Source organism: Mustela putorius, unplaced genomic scaffold (assembly GCF_011764305.1).
Source record: "Mustela putorius furo isolate JIRA1106 unplaced genomic scaffold, ASM1176430v1.1 tig00000876_pilon_pilon_pilon, whole genome shotgun sequence".
Lineage (NCBI taxonomy): Eukaryota > Metazoa > Chordata > Mammalia > Carnivora > Mustelidae > Mustela > Mustela putorius.
Window position 1 is genome coordinate 5,250,887 of NW_025421506.1, and position 17,471 is coordinate 5,268,357.

The 17,471-nt window shown below is 46.1% G+C and overlaps 1 protein-coding gene across 6 annotated transcripts in view; it reads right to left on the reverse strand.

Annotated features, from left to right (window-relative positions):
* The window catches only part of PTCH1 (patched 1), a 70,487-nt gene that overhangs the window by 19,139 nt on the left and 33,877 nt on the right, over nucleotides 1-17,471 (reverse strand). For 5 of the 6 annotated variants that reach the window (XM_004777395.3, XM_004777398.2, XM_004777396.3 and 2 more), the window contains 10 exons: nucleotides 16,953-17,151; nucleotides 16,533-16,654; nucleotides 15,580-15,727; nucleotides 14,611-14,742; nucleotides 14,053-14,208; nucleotides 13,302-13,400; nucleotides 12,650-12,775; nucleotides 6,396-6,514; nucleotides 5,341-5,743; nucleotides 4,596-4,905 (listed from right to left, as the gene is read on the reverse strand). In XM_004777395.3, coding sequence (XP_004777452.1) covers nucleotides 4,596-4,905; nucleotides 5,341-5,743; nucleotides 6,396-6,514; nucleotides 12,650-12,775; nucleotides 13,302-13,400; nucleotides 14,053-14,208; nucleotides 14,611-14,742; nucleotides 15,580-15,727; nucleotides 16,533-16,654; nucleotides 16,953-17,151 — 1,814 coding nt within the window. The remainder of the gene's footprint in view (nucleotides 1-4,595; nucleotides 4,906-5,340; nucleotides 5,744-6,395; nucleotides 6,515-12,649; nucleotides 12,776-13,301; nucleotides 13,401-14,052; nucleotides 14,209-14,610; nucleotides 14,743-15,579; nucleotides 15,728-16,532; nucleotides 16,655-16,952; nucleotides 17,152-17,471) is intronic. The other variant, XM_045086110.1, reaches the window with a different exon arrangement.

Sequence of the window (17,471 nt, forward strand, 5' to 3'; positions counted from 1 at the left end):
TAAGATTCTTCACTGTTATGATCCAGGCCGTAACTGGGTGGGCTGAGGACAAGGAGCCGGTATCAACCTTAAACACTCTGTGTGCTACTTGTTTTCTAGTTCAAGTTCAAGTGATACCCTTAGATTTTTTCATGAATGAACTTCAGCTTGCTAATAATCACTGCTTCAAAGGTGGAAGAAGGGAATACGTGTTTCTAGGAAACAAATATACATGTTTTACCTTTACACAGAAAAGAAACCCCCTCCTCTCTCCCCAAGGCTATTCCAAAAGAAAGGAAGGGAGAGAGCTTGGGGGAGCGAGCGGGCTGAGTGAGGAGGAAGACGTACAGGCTCATCAGGCAGTTCACACCGCCATCAGGTGCTAAAGCCGTGGGTTCTTCAGCACAACCAGAAATCCCACTCAGAGGGGGAAACGCGCCTTCGAACTCCCAACTTCAAACAGCAACTCAGCTGCTTCTCCAGCCCAGGGTGAGTGAACATGATTCTGTCAATTTGTTCCATCTGTTCGACTTGTGGAGCTAATACAAGCTGTGGGATCGGCTGCCAGGTTGTGTAAAGATCACAGCCAACACCTATTCACTCTCCACTGTTCCTCTTTGCCACCCTTCCTCAGAGGGGGGGCGTGCAGGAGGGCGAGGGGAGGGATCTCGTGAGCCCTGTGTGCGTAGGGAAATGCCTCACGGGGTAAATTTGGATCAGATTGAGAACAGGAAGCCACAGGCCAATACAAGGGGGCTCTGTGAGAACAGATGACAAACCGCATGCACTGGGAGGGGAAGGAAAGGGCTTTCTGAGTGTGGGGGATGGGCGAGCCCACCAGCCCACCACACACAGCTGCGCTTGGCCTCTGTAATCAAAACCATCATTACAGACCTGATGGTTTGACTACAGCTGTAAAGAGATAAGCGTGCTGGAAGAGAAAACAGGGCCCTGGTGACCCGGCCTTAGGGGCTGAGTGATCCCGTGTGCACACGTTCTCCCCTGACTCCCCCACCTCCTTCCCGCGGCCGTGCTCCCCACCCTCCCCAATTCCCTCCCAAGTAGAACTCCCAAGCCCCAGCAGCTCAGGAAACCACATCTTTTGGAACAGGCTACATTCGCATAGGTTAGACATGGCCAGTAAGAAGGGAAAAGAGTTCATTTCATGACATGCCTTGAGTGACTTCAAAGACCCCCCACCCCCCATACTGGTCCCCTCAGTGCTTACAATAATTAAGCTCTGGGGGTCTGAAGCAGGAGGAGAGGGAGCACAGGACCCTGTCTCTCTCTTTAAACCTTCCTGCCCACATTGCCGTGGGGCATTGTTTTTACACCAACAATGTAGGGATGAGGCCTGGAGGCTCTGTGCTGAAAGAAGGCCTGTCTGGGGCGAGTGTGGAGGAGCAGTGGGCGGGAGGGACCACCGGCACAGGCCGTGCTCCCGACTCTCTCACAGACTGTTTTTCACAGCAAGGCAGGCACACAACAAGCTGTACGGAGCAGATGTGATTTTATTACCTAAAACCTTTTTTTTTTGTTTTTGAAAAAAAATAAACAGGAGAGGAAAAACAACCCCTTGTGCCTCCCCACTCCAAAAGAGACCTGGTCTGTTTTCCCCACCTTAATAGAATTTTCATCACTTTATGGCCTGTGTGGGACTTTAACCCTTTCCCTCCTGACCTGCAGTCCCAAGGAGCCACTCACGCTCAGCGAGCATGGGGCCGTCCTAGCATTTTACATTCATCGCTCTTCTTACAACTACCTCATGAGACAGCTCTGTTAGCCTCACGGTTCCCGCTTTACAGAGAAGGAAACCGAGGCACAGAAAGCAACGTTACCAAGGGCACCCAGCAGGGCTCCAGGGCAGGCTTGAACCATGGTTGCTCTAAATCACCTGAGCACACAGAGGCACTCAGAAAGTTCTCCGCTGAAGACATGAATACGGTCAGCCGAGTTACCGTGTGCACCGATGAAGTCTAGTGGCAAACAGGGTTCCAAAAATGAGTGTAGTTTTAAGATATGTATGCACTAAGAATGTGGGGACACCCTAGAGTGAGCCAAAGGAAGAAAGGTCGGATCTGGGGAGGCCAGCCCTGTGGGCAGCTCAGCTCAACTCATCACCGGCACCACCAGGCTCCCGCGCCATTTGCCGTACTTGGAATACAAACACGAACGAGAACTAGTCATTGACCTTATGGAAGAGTGAAGTCCTTCTCATCAGATTATTTTATTTTCTGACTAATTAGCAAAAAGCTCAAGGAACCAATGAACCGGCCTAAGAGCACATGTACAACATAGGACTCTATACACAAAACAAGGGACATGGATTTGCCTCCGTTGCCCACTGGCCAACATTTTATGCTCTAACACACGCACCCTGTAGAAGAGATTTGTGACATTTTATCTACTTCACAGCAAAACGTGCACGTTTCAGCTAGAACTTTTCTCATTGTAAATTTTTTGCTAAATGTTATTAGAACTAGGGAAAAGTTCTCAGCTACTTATTCCAATTGTCGATTTCTCTTTGATAGGGGACCCTAAGAAGGAAACATATAATTTAAATTTTATCTGGACAGTTCAGCGTGAAACACAAACACTACTGGATCATGATACAGTGTGGTTTTTATCTGCAATTTCACCTTATTGGCATGTGTGTTTCAAGATGGCCTGGGGTATTGCCACTATGTATTTTTATGACTTAACCACCTCCCTCGACCCCCAAACTAGTGGGATGTTGATAAAGACCAATAGCATGACATGGTTTTTTAGTGATAATTCCATCAAAAACCAATGAGGGGTCCCAACACTTAATAGCCACACAGAATGTTTTTGAACAATTCAAGGACAGCTGATTCCTTGCAGGAAGTGTTCAAAGACCCAATCAACCCCTTGACAGGCCGGAAAACCGTCTAGGCAGCCCAACGGTCCCATTATCTGGCCATTCTGTGTCCAGTGCTCTCTGGTGCACCTCGTAAGAGTCATATGCAGAGTTCCTGGGGGTGGCTGGGGCCTTGACTTGGGAGCACGAATGGGTCTTACTTGGTCTACGTGGGTGTTGTTTGCTTAGCAATCAAAACAACATGATTCAACTGCACCTTTAAAAAAGTGCAGTTCTCGAGTCCAATTGCTTTAGGTCTTTAAAGGGATGAAAGCATAGGGATAATTTACAATATGCTATGAAAAGGTTAGCCCTCACCACTGCCTGAAGACAATACCCTCTGCCCTCTTCCCAAGCTCCGCCTAACATGCCATATTGAGTGTCCAAAGGAATGGCTGAAGACACTGAAATCAATTCTACAATAAACCTCCTTGGCTCAGATCTGGGCCCTGCTGCCGATCTCTTTGTCATTTGTGGCAAGCTATTTGCATGTCTTTGGTCAATGGGGGAAAAATGAAAAGCAGGGAATCTCTCAACTGTCTGGTCCTGTTTGGACTCATTATCTGAAAGACACAGCCTCCCAAACTACTGTAAAAAAATAAGACTTGGAACAAATTCACATTAATCTTGGGAGCATGTTAAAAAAAAATAACAGTAACATCACGTAGTTCTCTTTGCCTTTCTCAAAAGAAGAGGTCAAATCTGGTATACGTGTATGAACAAAATTCTAGCAACAGAACTCAAGGCCAGTAACTGTATTGAAGAATTTTCAGTCAGACTCAAGTTGTTTACCATTTCATGCAAACTCCCAGGGAAATTGGCTGCTTAATCTTTACCTACAAGTGTATTGACTTAAGACCAAAAAAGGCACTTGAATCTGTGTTTAAACAAGCCTAATTAAGTGGGAAATTAAGACAATCATTTGGATAACTTAAGCCAAAAAATGTTGGGGGCCATAATTATTTGGGTATTTCACTAAAAGCATTTTTGCCTGAATTGTGTGGATAATTATCTTGATTCCCCACTTCACTTTGCATGTGACAACATGGAATAAATGAACAGATGTTCTTGGAATCACTGAATACATTCATATTCAGTCAGCAGTTAGGAGCAAATTTAAGCCTTATTTTTCCCCCTCCAGTTGACTACTCTTTCCTAGAAACGTTTCTAAGGACAAGGTAACAAGTTAAGCAGAATTTGATTATGAAATACTGTGAGATGTGATTAAGCACTTTTAAGTTTATTTCATATGCCAAGTCAAAAGATGGTCAAAATTTGGAATGTTACATTATATTCACAAAAGATGCAAAATTTACCGGTGTAAGTAAAGTCATAATTTGTCAATACGTCAGTCTAGAAATTCCATTGATGCTCTGATTTCACTTGATCATCAAACTAACCACCATCCAAAAAGAGCACTAGAAGCATCTAGCTCCCCATTTTATAACATACTTTCCCATTTCCTAATGTGCACCCATAAATTCTTAACAGAAGTTCCTGAGTCCCCCATCTGAATTGTTTGCATCATTTTATAGGTAAAAGCCAGATTTGGGAGGCTGTCCCAGAAATAGTCTATATAAGAATTTTAAGCAACACTTAGAAGTCAATGAAACATGTCAGTGTTACGTTATAATCTAACACTTTAATAGTGAACAAAGGGAACTTGTGGAAGCTGATCATACCAAACACCGAACAGTCAAAGTTTACAAATGGCGCCCAGCCTCTAGCAGCACCTCACCTTGGAGCCAGTCTCTGAAGTAGTGCAGCCACATTTTGGGAAGCTGTTTATTTTCTTCCAACATGACATACTTCACATTGCTGAAACTCTTGTGAAGGTCATAAAGTAAGTGCTGGATATTCGGGTAGTCTGCTTTCTGGGTGACTATATACATGTTGTAGAAAGAAAAGTATTTGAATTGTGCAGCAATAAAGTCATATTCTCTTGTTTCCCGAGGCACAATGTCTGTAAGGTCCAGCCCATCGCGCACTCGGGTGGTCCCATAAAGGCTGACACCCAGCAAGCCCAGGAAAAGGAAGATCACCACGACCTGTAACACAGTAAGAGGCACAAGATCAGACCCAGAGGACAGGGCCAACTGTCCCTTGACAAAAGGAAGCTGTTTGGTTCAGACCTCACTTTTACCCCCACAACGGCCCTGATGAAGCATGTAGGGGTCATGCTCCAGAGAGAAAAATAAGTAATTATAGTAATCACATTTTAAAACAAGCTCATGAAAAATAAAATGTTTACAATTGTTGATCTAAATTCACAGAAGCATTTGCTACATAGAGATTCAATCCTATAGAAGATGAGCTCATTAAAATGGCCCCACATGCTAAATGGATGGACTTTTTAGGAGGCCTGAATATATCACACCCAATTGGGTGAATACTTCACCCAATGAAGCAACCTGATGAATTCTAAAGGAGACTGTTTTGTTAATTCTTGAAGACAGGAAGAATCTCCTGTTTTGGTAGATTACCTTGGCTTTTGGTTTCAAGAGGAAAGGAGCATAATGTTTCTCAGCAAAAGATGAAAGTGTCCACTTGGTGCAGGGGGGCTCAAGGCAGTGGAGGCTGGAGTCGGAGAACTGGGAGAGAAGGTCCCTTGTGGAGCTGGTGCTCTCGGGGCTCTGGCAGCTGAGGGTGTCCTGGGTCATGGTGACGGGCTGCACGGAGATCTCGGAGCGTGGCTCGGCAGTGGTATAGTACACGTGAGTGTGGGGGTCGTACTCTGTGCGGAGCTGCACTGTGGACTGCATGGTGATCTGGGTTTCATGGGTGAAGCTGTGGCTGCTGTAGGGGGGCGGGGGGCTGTAGCGGGTGTTATCGTGAGTCTCCGTGTAGGCCTGAGGTTCAACCTGAATCACTCTGCTGACGCAGGGGCTAAGAGGGGAAAATATGTTGCAATGGTACAACTGAAACAGGGATACAGTGCTTTCATTTTTGCCAATGACTGACAGTATCCATTTTACATAGTTCTAATTTAGAAGAAACATATCATACTGCTGAGCTCCATAAACACCACCTGATTTAACCATCTGGACATAGACACTAGTAAGTCAAAGGAGGCCAAATGGATGGCCAATTCCGAATGTGACTGGCAAAATCAAGTTGCACACTGATGAGCCCCTTTCAAAGTGCAATTCCTAAAAAACACACAACCCCTCCCCTCAAAACCCCATAATACCCCAAAGGCTGTATTTTTTTCTGGATGGCTGGTTTTCAAGCCTTTGTTCTGCCTGAATCAATAGAGATACGACACACTCCCAATAATCAGCCAAAGTGGTCCAGAATAGAAATAGCGAGCTTGTGGATCACAACCCCAGAGCTGTGAGTCTTTAGTCAGGGAGGGGAGAGCCCCAGTGACGCGACATCCCCAACAGAGCATCCTCTGTCCATCATCTCCTCTGCCTCCATCACATCGGTACAAGCCCAGTAAACTACACTTTCTTCCAAGTCGACAGATGAAAGAGTGCTCTATCCCTACCAGTCTGTACCCAACAAATAAAGGCCACAGCAGCTCATGAAACTGTACCTTGTAAAACAGCAGAAAATATCCAATCTCCTGTCCTCACGTCGATACAAATCCATGCTGAGAATCGCAGGAAAAATTAGCAGAACCATAGCGAAATTGAATACCACTACTACAGCCGCCTGGAAGCAGAAGGTAAAGAAAAAGTAGAGGTCACCAGTATGTTTCCTCCCAGTCAGAGGACGGCTCTAAAAATAAAAGAAGTTTTCAACAACATCTTTTCAATTCTCTACTGAAGTGTTTAAACTTGAAATAGATGTTGGAGTTTCTCAACATTTTGCTTCTCTTCCATCATTAAGAGACCATTTGACAGGAACAGGCCCCGTCATTCTGATCCTTTCCATCTCTTAGAATTTCATGAACCCATGATGTACAAACACAGGAACGAAATGAGTCTTGCTCACAACCTAACCAAACCAAATCTAAAAGGCAGAATATGGAATATACTTGAGATGTTTTAATTGAAAACAAACATTCTCCTTTCAGAATATTTCTAAGAGTTTCACGCAACTCTGATTTTATACTCAGAGTATTTATACGTCAAGTGGATTGGGTATATCAAAATGTCACCTTTAAAACATGAAATAAAATTTCAAACACGTCCCCTGAGGTTTTTAATAGGCACATTCCAAATAGCCTCGGGAGTAGCCTGTGGGGTGTGCGAGCACAGTAACATGAAAGGTCAAGGAGAAGGAGGCAGAAAGAAATTCCTGTGTGTGATTATAGTATGCAGAATAAATAAGTACAGATTCAAAAGTCACTCCATAACCTAGAATAAACACAGGGCTAGATTCTGTAGTGCTTTGGCAAATCTCCTGCTGACCTAGTAAAAATTACACAATTGGGCTGTTAATAGGGGAAAGTCAACAGAGGACAGTTGAAAGGGCTCTCCCATTCAGACAGGAATGGAAAGAAGCGGGACACACACACACACACACACTCCAAATGGAATGCTAAGTAACCAAGAAATCATCAGAAATTTTTTTGAAAAATAAAAAGTCTCAGGAAGTTTTCCAAAGAACTACTCAGTTCTAAAACGTCCTCCAACTGGGAAAATGTCTCTGGGGGAGAAAAGAAAACCTGCTTGTAAGAGATACCCAACAGAATCAGAAGAGACCTCTGCAAAGGGCTTCTGATAATAATTGTGAATTTATGCTCAAGGTGAAAGATCAAGGATGAGGTCTGGAAAGGTACCTTTCGATAATTAATTCCCTGTCAAGTCTACAAAACCAAAAAATCATCAAGAGTCTTGTTCTAAAAATTACCTAACTCCTCTCTTCTTAGTCCGCTTTGAAATTCCTCACCAACTTGAAATATTTGAAACCAGTGAACTTAACCGCTCTAATGAATGGTCTTTAAAGGCCTGCTGGATTGACTTAATATGAAAATCACTATTTTGACTAGAGGATTCACCTTAGAGACAAACACTTTAAAAAAGGAAAGTGAGGACATGGTGCCGGGAATTGGAGACACAGAAATAAGACAAGGACTGACCTACCATAAACTACAGTCCAGGCAGGCTAAGAAATGTAGTAATCGGGGTGCCTGGGTGGCTCAGTCATTAATCGTCTGCCTTTGACTCAGGTCATGATCCCAGGGTCCTGGGACCGAACCCTACATTGGGCTCCCTGGTCAGTGGGGATCCTGCATCTCCCTTTCCCACTCCCTCTGCTTGTGTTCCCTCTCTAGCTGTGTCTCTCTGTCAAATAAATAAATAAAATCTTTAAAAAAATATATAGTAATAAAAGCTTGCAAAGGGTTCTACAGCAGCTCAGAGAGGGAGGAGTTCCCACGTAGGGGTATGCGTGGGGGTATGTGGGGGCAGGGGGTGGTCAAGGGAGGTTCAGAAGACAAAACTGGCATCTGCTGGGGCCGAGGAGGAAGGATGTGCCACGTGGAGGAATTCCACAAGCTGTGTCTAAGAGGGAGACCCAGAATTCTGTTGCAGGCAGAGAAAGAACAAAGGGGGAGTCATGGGAGACCAGGTAGTTAATACACAATTCACTCAATCCCCACAGCAACCAGGACTGCCATAATCACTGCTGTTGACACTAGTACCTAACAGAGACTCCACAGTGCAAAGGATGGTCACCAAGTCTGTGGTTACTGAGTACATCAAATTTAGACACAGGCTTGGTGTTGAAGCCCTCAGCCTGACTGAGACCTGGGGGGTTCTTGTCACCTGGTCACTTCCTGAGGGGATGGACACAGGCTGGGCTGGGTCTCCTGACCAAGCCGACCACAGGGATGCTGGCAGGGATGGGTCTGATTCTCAAGGAGATTTTTCAGGAAAACTCAGTCCTGGAGGCGGAATCCTTTCAGCTTTTCTTTCTATGACCAGCATGTTTAGAATTTGGGGGTGGAATGCAACAGAACACTCCCGGGCATCTCACTCTGGACAAAAGTTCCTAAGGCTGCAGAACCCAAGCAGCCCAGGTGCTCTGGCAGGAACAACACCGAGGCTTCCACGGTGGCTGGGGACACATCTGCTACCAGCTTTATCCCCTGGTGGACTCTATGGAGGACATGAAGAACCCCCAAACTCTGAAGAGTAGCGTCCTGTCTGCTATCGCTGCCAAGTGGCATGTTGCATACACAGGAAGGACAAATCCGGACAGGAAAACGGCACAAATTCCACGTCCCATTCAAGTGCACCCAAACGGTAAAGACCAGCAAGCAGCAAGGACTTCTCAGCAAGGGAGAAGTGTCACTGCTGGTGCAAAGGGGAGTCTAAGACATCGTAAGAAAAGATGAGAAGATGATGGGGATGATTTGCAGGGTCAATCAATTCTAATCACTGTGCTTGAAGGAAATGTCCCCACCCATTCTGTTCCCCCGGCCTGTGGCAGAACACCTACCCCTGTGGCAGAACACCTACCGGTGCTCTGCTGAGACCCTTGCAGAGCAGAGACAAACTGACCCTGCCCAGAGGGCCCTCAACTAGAACTCCTCACTGTGTGGAACAATACAGCCTTCTGTTCTGGAAGTTTCCATTGAAGAACAAATCCCATTCAGGTACCAGCAAAGCCCCAGTGCAGGGCACTGGTACCCAAAGAATTCGATGGTGCCATTGCATTCTGGTATAGAGGTGGCATTTGGACAGATGGATGGAGATTGGTAAGGAAGTCTAGGACAGTTTCTTTGGGAAAAAATAATTTTATTTATTTTGGTAAAGTTAGACAATCGCGAGAGTTCCAAAAAGACAAATCCTAAATTAACATGGATTTATTACTGGAGAGAACCACTATAATCTCTTTCTTTTGAGGCTTAACCTATAGTATCCTGAGAACACAAACGCAAATGAATACCTGGAGGCACAACTTAACCCAATTCACTAAAAGAAAGAGAAGCTATATCAGGGTCAACTTTGAATGTCAATCTATTTAAAAGGAAACCAGTGTAAATTTCTGATGGCTACAGCAAAAAGCACAACACATTCACTCTCTTTTCTTCTTACATTTTCTTTTTCTTTCCTTTTCCTTATTTATTTATTTTTTAGTTTGTTTTTTTGACAGAGAATGAGCCAATAATATGCGAAGTCAGTCATTAATTCAAGAGGACTCCTGGAAGGCCTCAGTTTTCTAAAGTGGTATCCCAGGGGCTTGGAATAGAAACGCAAAACACACAGTACTCATTTCATTTCGGTAAGGTGCTTGCTTACCTGGGGAGAACTTTAGCGTACTGGCTTTTCTAAAAGGCGTAAGAGAAACTCATGTAGCTTTTCAGACCACCACACCATAGGGTATCATTAAAGGACAGTATGCCTTGATGAATCATCAGTGTACTGAGAGAGGAGAGGACAAAATGAGAGAGAGACACACAAGAAGAAATGAAGGAGCGTGAGGCAGAGCAGAAATAAAGAGCAGCGAGGAAAAGGCGAGCGGAAAGGGCGAGAGGCGGGAGAGGGTCTCACTGTCACAGGAGGGGGACAATTTCTCAACACTGGCGTCTGCTGCGGGTGAAGGCAGTAAGATTGGGAGACTGCAGACGGGCATACCCGTGCAGAAAGGCATTCTAGAAAGGTAATTGTCCCAACACTTAAGCGGGCCCCTTTCACTTGTCTTCTACATCACTGAGCAGTGAGGCAGCTAGATATATTTTCATTTTCTTATTCAGATTTAACTTTATGCATTAGTTCACTTATTACTTCTACTTTTAGATATTTATAATAAACCCTTTATTATTTTCTTTTTTTTCTTTCTTTCTTTTTTTTTTTTTTTTAGTATTTTTCTTTCGGGGGTGATGGTTGCAGTAATTGGTATAAAAATCTTTTCTCATGTTCTGTCTTACACTAAGTATTAAATAAGTCTAATGCCCCAGACACAGCAGAATCATTAGCTGCTTAGGTCTTCATAAGCCATCGCTGAAATGAAATTCAAATATGAAGACTATGAAGGAGCGAAGAGTGTGGACAAAAGCATAAAGAGAAACCAAACTTACGATTTGTCAGTTTCTCTTCCTGGACACAGGAAATCACCCTTCTGGTGATTAACAAGAGTAAAGCAGTAGGAAGAAGCTGGATATAAGAACAGCTTAAAAAGTGACCCCAAGGGGCGCCTGGGTGGCTCTGTTGGATAAACGACCCCAGCTCTTGATTTTTGGCTCAGGTGATGATGTCAGGATTGTGAAATCGGGCTCTGCACTGAATGTGGAGCCTGCTCTCTTTCTCCCTCTGCCCCTCGTTCTTTAAAAAAAAAAGGTGACACTGAAAGTATTTTCCCTTAAAAACCTGGCCATCTCATAAATTATCGTCATACTGAGAGAGGATAGATGATATCATAGTGATAGAGAATAAGGGGGGAAACCACCGCTCCTCTCTTAGAAAACAGTTGAAACTTTAAAGTGAATTTAATTCACAAAACTTTGGTAACATCTTTGCGATACCAAAACCTGAAACCATTTGGGGCTTAGGAGGACCCCATCCCAAACCGGTCAGTTAGCGTTCTTCTTCTGCTGTGCTGACCGGTGTCAGGATTCCTGAGTTTCCAAGCAGCCGCAGAGCCCTGCCAGCACTCCAGACCAAGCACAGAATGGACCAGAGCTGTGTCCCCAGCCTAGGGAGCTCTCCATTCTTACCGTTCGTATAAGCTGGCTCTCTGCGCCACAGAAATATCTCGGTGGCCTCTAGGTGTAGAAGGGCCTGGTTTGGGAAGAGAGAGCAGTACAATGCAGGAGCCACACTGCTCTGCAGAAGGAGGGCGGAGGCATTTTGACTTTTCTTTGCAGCCTGAGAGGAGGGTAGGAGACCAAAAGAAGAGAGGGCTGGAAGAGACTGTGGAGGAGCTAAGGGAAGAGGCGGTGAGTGAGTGCGGGCCACCGACAAACCCCTACAGGCGGAGGATGGCCCCTATATTTGGACGGTGGGAGCTAGTCCAGCGGACCCTCGAACAACACGGGTTTGAACCGCACGGGTCCACTTTGAGGTTGACTGTTTCCAATAAACACACTGCAGCACTCGAGATGTATTTTTCTCTTCCTTAGTTTTTTCTTAAAACGTTTCCCCCTAGCTTATTTTGTTGTAAGTAAACAGATGGATTAGGCATGTGTTAATTGATTGTTTATGTTATCAGTAAGGCTTCCGGTCAACAGCCGCTATTAGTAGTTAAATTTCAGGGGACCTCAAAGTTATATGAAGATCTGACTGTGTGGGAGGGGTGTCAGCACCCCCAAACCCCATGTTGTTCAAGGGTCAACCGTACACAATTCTAAGTGATCACCTGGCCTGGTCTATACCGCAGCCTCTTCCTCTTGGTCAGGAAAATCTGCTCTGTACAACTGCCTTGTGTTGCTGCTTTAGGGAAACAGAGAGGGTGGGTGGCGCTTTGGGGCTGAGGAAGCCAGCAGGGAAGCCCAGTGGGCACTGGCAGCAGGGATGGCCACAATCTGGCCACACTGTGGATGAACCCAGAGGACTTCTGGCTGTCCGGAACAGGGGAGCTTCTCAGCACCCTATACAGAGTGGCCCTCGTGTTGTTTTAGTCTCACTATACAGCGAAGGACCACTCCCTAAGGCAGCAGGTCCTGGGGCTACCCAGTGTCTGGGCTCTAGGACTAAAAGAAGGGGAAGAGCCCTGAGATGTATTTTAGAGGGAGTGTTGGGCTTGTTGCATCAGGAAGCTTCTACCATAAGAGCCCCAGATGCGGACACGCTACCTGGATTCTGGCAGCAGTACCAGAAACACGTTAGAGGGGGAGGGGAGGCGGGCCACTCGGCCTCCGTGCTGTGCTCGCAACATGTTTCAGCCCTGTAAACTCACCTGGAGGGAGAAGGCTCGCAGGGCGGGAATGGGGATCAGTGCGGCCATAAAGAAGGCGGTGACGTTGCTGATGGAGGTGAGGGCCACGCTGGCTCCCGTGCGCTTGAGGCACTCTCCAGTCCTGTCCTGAGGACGAGAAACCACAGTGCTGAGAGCTGCACAACGTGGGGTCCCCTCATGCCACAGGTCAGGCCAATAGTTCAAATTCACGACACATGGAGACAACACGTAGTTTATCATGCTGACGTCAGAGTGGAAGAAAGGGTTATCTCTGCCTACCCCTGATACTGGCATCGAAAATGCTTTCAGGACTACCTATACAGTCCTGTGCGTTCCCGACTACCGCATCCAAAGCACAGAGCTGTGAGACAATCACTGAAGTCAATTTTTAGGATTTAAAAGGGGTGTGTTGGGAGAGGAGGGAGGGTGGGGACAAAGTAACCCAAAAACCCCACAAAAATCCAGAAAAGCAAATACGGGCTTTGAAATAGGTGTTCTGCAATTCTTCTCATCTCTTTCACTCATTTAGAGGCAGTAACATGTCATTGACTTGGTCTACTAGGCCAGATTCAAGAAAATTAAAGGACAAATACTCAAGAACAGAGGTGATTTTGGCTGGCTCCAAAGCTTTCTGCTTTTGTTTTTCTATTACCTCAAAAGGGATTCTTTTATTCTGTCCTGTTTCACTAAATGCATGTGCCAGAAGGAAAACATCATCCACGCCAACGCCAAGAGCAAGAAATGGCAAAACCTGCAGTGAACACAAAGGGTGGTGCATTAGACACATGAAGTCCAATTCAGTTCCTTCTAGAGCCATGGGGAACATTGCCCCCAAGAACTACCCTCAGGGCAGCTTACAGCAGCTCATGGTGAAGAACCTAGTTCCCAGGTTAAAATCCCCTGGATCTAGCCCTCTGGCTCACAGGAGGTCTTATCTATCCATTTCTATTTTTAAGCCCTACTATTTTTTTACTTAAGCTAATAAATGATAAGGAAGCTAACCCATCAGAAGCAGTGGTTCTCAGAACACGATGCCTGGATGTGCATCATGGAGAACAGGTAATTAGAAACTCCAGGAGTGGAGCCCAGCAATTGGAGATGTCACCAGCCCTTCGCATGACTCTACCGCACACTCAAGTCTGAGAACCATGGCTCTAATGAATGACCTTCACTGCGTTGATAAGTGAAGCTTCTCTACCACCACCAAGTCCCCACAGAACTTCCACCCAGTGTCAAGGGCTCCACTTAGGAGATAGCAACCCCCCCGCCTCCCAGGAAGTGTGGCATCTTGGTAGTAAAGGTCGGAGGACCTGTGGGTGACATGGACACAGAGGAGGCCACTGGGCCAAGCCTGGGGAGGTGGTATTTGTCGACAAACAGTGGACGGATGGCTCCTTTAGTACCTGAGTTGTTGCAGCGTTAAAGGAAATCCCGATCAATGAGCACAGGCCCAATCCTGCAGCCACTGACAGTGCAACCAACAGGACGCCAGCCAGCCCCACGGCACCCTGGGACTTGGAGCAGTCCCAGCGCAGCATGGTTAAACAGGCATAGGCAAGCTGCGAGCAGAACAACGGGGTGGGGGGCAGGTGAAGGAATGAGGAGGGGGAGACAGGGAAGGGGGAGACACAAAACAAAAGCCAAACATTAGAATGTGTAAGGATTCTAATGTTTTCCCCCACCCATCACCCCAAATCAAAAGGTAGAACTTATGAAATCCAACAACAATTTACACTACAGACATCACATGAAATGATATGAGTCAAAGATGGGCAAACCGCAAATGGGAGAAAACGCTTTACACGACCACTTTTGAAATCAAAGCCGAGCTCTCTCTGTCTTGGATGCATGTGTGTGTTAAGAGCAGTTAAAAAGCAGGGGCAGTCATGGAAGAGATCAAACCCAAAAACTAAACCAGCTCTCCCCCCGTGCTCCCCCCGGAGAACCGAGCTGACTGTTACCATCAGTAGGTAGCCACTGGCCACTCGGATGACACTGACATCAGAGAAGGACTTCAGGATGTCGTCCAGGGTCGTCGTGGTAAAGGAAAGCACCTTCTGAGTGGAGTTGGGAGCAACACTTTGATGAACCACCTGTGGTCACGACATAAAGTCCCAAACAGAATGGAAGTGTCAGTGAGCTTCAAGAGCACAGACCTTGGGGGACGTGTCCCCTCCACTAAAGCCTCACTTTTTTCTGATGCATTAAAAAGAGTTCTACATGATTCAGGTTTGAACTTCGGACTGACATGAAATGACCGTGGTCCCGGAACAATGAAGGCCACTGCCGGTCAGCTGGGAATGTGGTGCCATGGTGAGCTGGTGCCCGATGTCTACAGTATCTCTAGGTCCTGTGCACCTGAGGCCGACCTTCTTCTCTCCGCGGCTCTACAACAGACCTGTGGTCCCATCGGCTCCCCCCAATCCAAAACAACTCATTCTTGTGGCCACTCCTCCCCCCTTCATTCGCTGGCCACTTTTAAAAGGTCACATGCAGCTCAGCAGAGGTCACTGCTTGGGAAACAAAGGCCAGCTCCTGTCACATGACCTAATCAAGGGGGACTGCAGCTGTGAACAGATTCTATGCTTTGCTAATGTTTTCCAGACACTTTTTCTTGCTAACCCAGTGTTTTTTTAAAAACTGTTACGCCTTCGCTCTGGAGTTCACAATTGGTTACTCAAAATGTCTTACGCGTCCCAATTAAAATTAGCCATCACCCACACAGGAAGGTTTCCATATCTAGGAAAGGAAAAAAAGTTTTCACTCTACCAGGTCCCCAAAATGACGATTTGTTTTGAAAACAGGTTCTAGTGAAAAAACAAAACAAAATAAAACAAAACCCGTTTTAAAACATGGCAACAATGAAGCACGGAGTAACTGAGGGGTTTGTACCCAGATTCAAAGGTGGGCGTTGGAATGCGCCGATTTACCTCCACGTATGTCCTCTGCCAAGCCTCCAGGATGGCTGCTGCCTTGTCCTCGTTCCAGTTGATGTGCGAGACATACTCGTACCCCTTGAAGTGCTCATACATTTGCTTGGGAGTCATTAACTGAAACATGGTCTGCAAGGCGTGGGCACTGTGACAAGGAGGCAAAGACACGACATCAGCATTCCCAGGAAGCTGTCCTTCCTGCTTAAACTCCTGAACGCACGCCCTGCCTCACTCACAGCCCTTCTCTCCTACAAGAGCACATGTTTCCATTAAATGGGACCTGGATGGTGATTTTATTTAATAGATGGATGTACCATATTAAAGGTGTAACCTTACAAACCTTTTACAGATATACCCCAAAATTCAATTAATAAGCAATTTCCTTTCTCAGTTTCTAGTCAGTGAGACAGGAAGGGTAGGGGAGCAGATAGCTTGACCAGATACGCTGGGCTCGGGAGTGTGCGCTCGGGTGTGCAGAAATCCCAGCCGACAGCCCTCCTCAGGGAGAGATCTCAGATGGAGAGCCTGACGCTTGACCGAGGGGAGTCTGCGAGTGCCCAGAGGAGGGTTCTTGTTCAGCCGTCGGCTGTCGGCCAGTCTGTGACAGAACTGAGCTCCTACCGCTCCTCCCTACTCGCTGTGACCACTGCCACCCGCCTGCCTTACACTTGCCCCCATTTTCTACGTAATAGGTCTTCTACAAACCTACAGTCACTAACTTATGGTCCCGATGAAAACAACAAATCGCTTGAAAAATTCCCCACAGGGTGGTTTTTCAAGCTGGTCTGGTCCACTAGTATTTCCTAATATTCTATTACACCAGACGGCTAGCTAGGATAACAGTTAGGTATTAGTACAAATACACTTGCAGATGTCAGGAGGAAAGTGGTTTCTGAGGAAAGGACAAAAAAAATAGATGGCTTGGATTTTTCCTCCATGTGCTGGATTACCTGACAAGCTTCCCAGTGCTATTCTTGACTGTGCCACCCACAATCAGTTCCTCCTGCCAGTGCATATACTTTCGGGATAATCCATGACATCCACCGTTCAAAACAAGGGCCACATCAAGAGGCTAAAATAAAAAGACAGCCACATAATTATGGGAATTAGCAGGCAGGTCACATGCCTTGTTAAAATCCAGTGCATTAAGGGCTTGTTTGTTTCAGAGAGAACATTAATAACAAGGCTAATGAGAGGCATACGGCAAATCTTGCAGCAAAATTTAGCTCTATAAACAAACTTAGCTCCATAGACAAAAAAAGATCGTTGAAAATCAAATCTTAAAAATGAAAATAATAGGACTAGGCATGGGGGGAAGACAGCAAGCTTTGCTCTCGGTCCCTGGGAGCAGAATCAATGACTGTACTCACTTTGGTTGCATTCTTGTTGGGGGCTGTGGCCGGGCAGTCTGGATCAGCCGGGTTGAGGCAGGGCCGGTCCATATAACCATGACCAACTTCAGCCTTATTCAGCATTTCCTCCCAGCTGTCCACTTGATAGTTTATTTTCTTTAACTCTTCCAGGAATTCCAAAGGGTCAAAGTTTGTCCACTGCAAAGGAGGCTTACCTCTGTGAAAGAAATTAGAAGGCGAAACCATGAAAAGAGGCTTTTCCAAGCCTCTGAGCCTGTGCAGATCGTGTATACTGCGTCCGGGCTGCACGAGGCTTTCTGGGAGTGCTGCAGCGCGGGGACCCTGGCATGGAAAATGAGTGCTCCTTTCCCGGGGATCTGTATGCAAACCCGGTCAGGAAAATAACTCATGAATGGAAATGGCAAGCAGAGAGCTTGTAAGTTAACGAAGAGATCAAAGACTCGTTACTGGCTACTATGTCCTCTTTAACACCTGAAATTAAAATTTGCCAAAGACTGAAATCCAAAAATAAGGGTT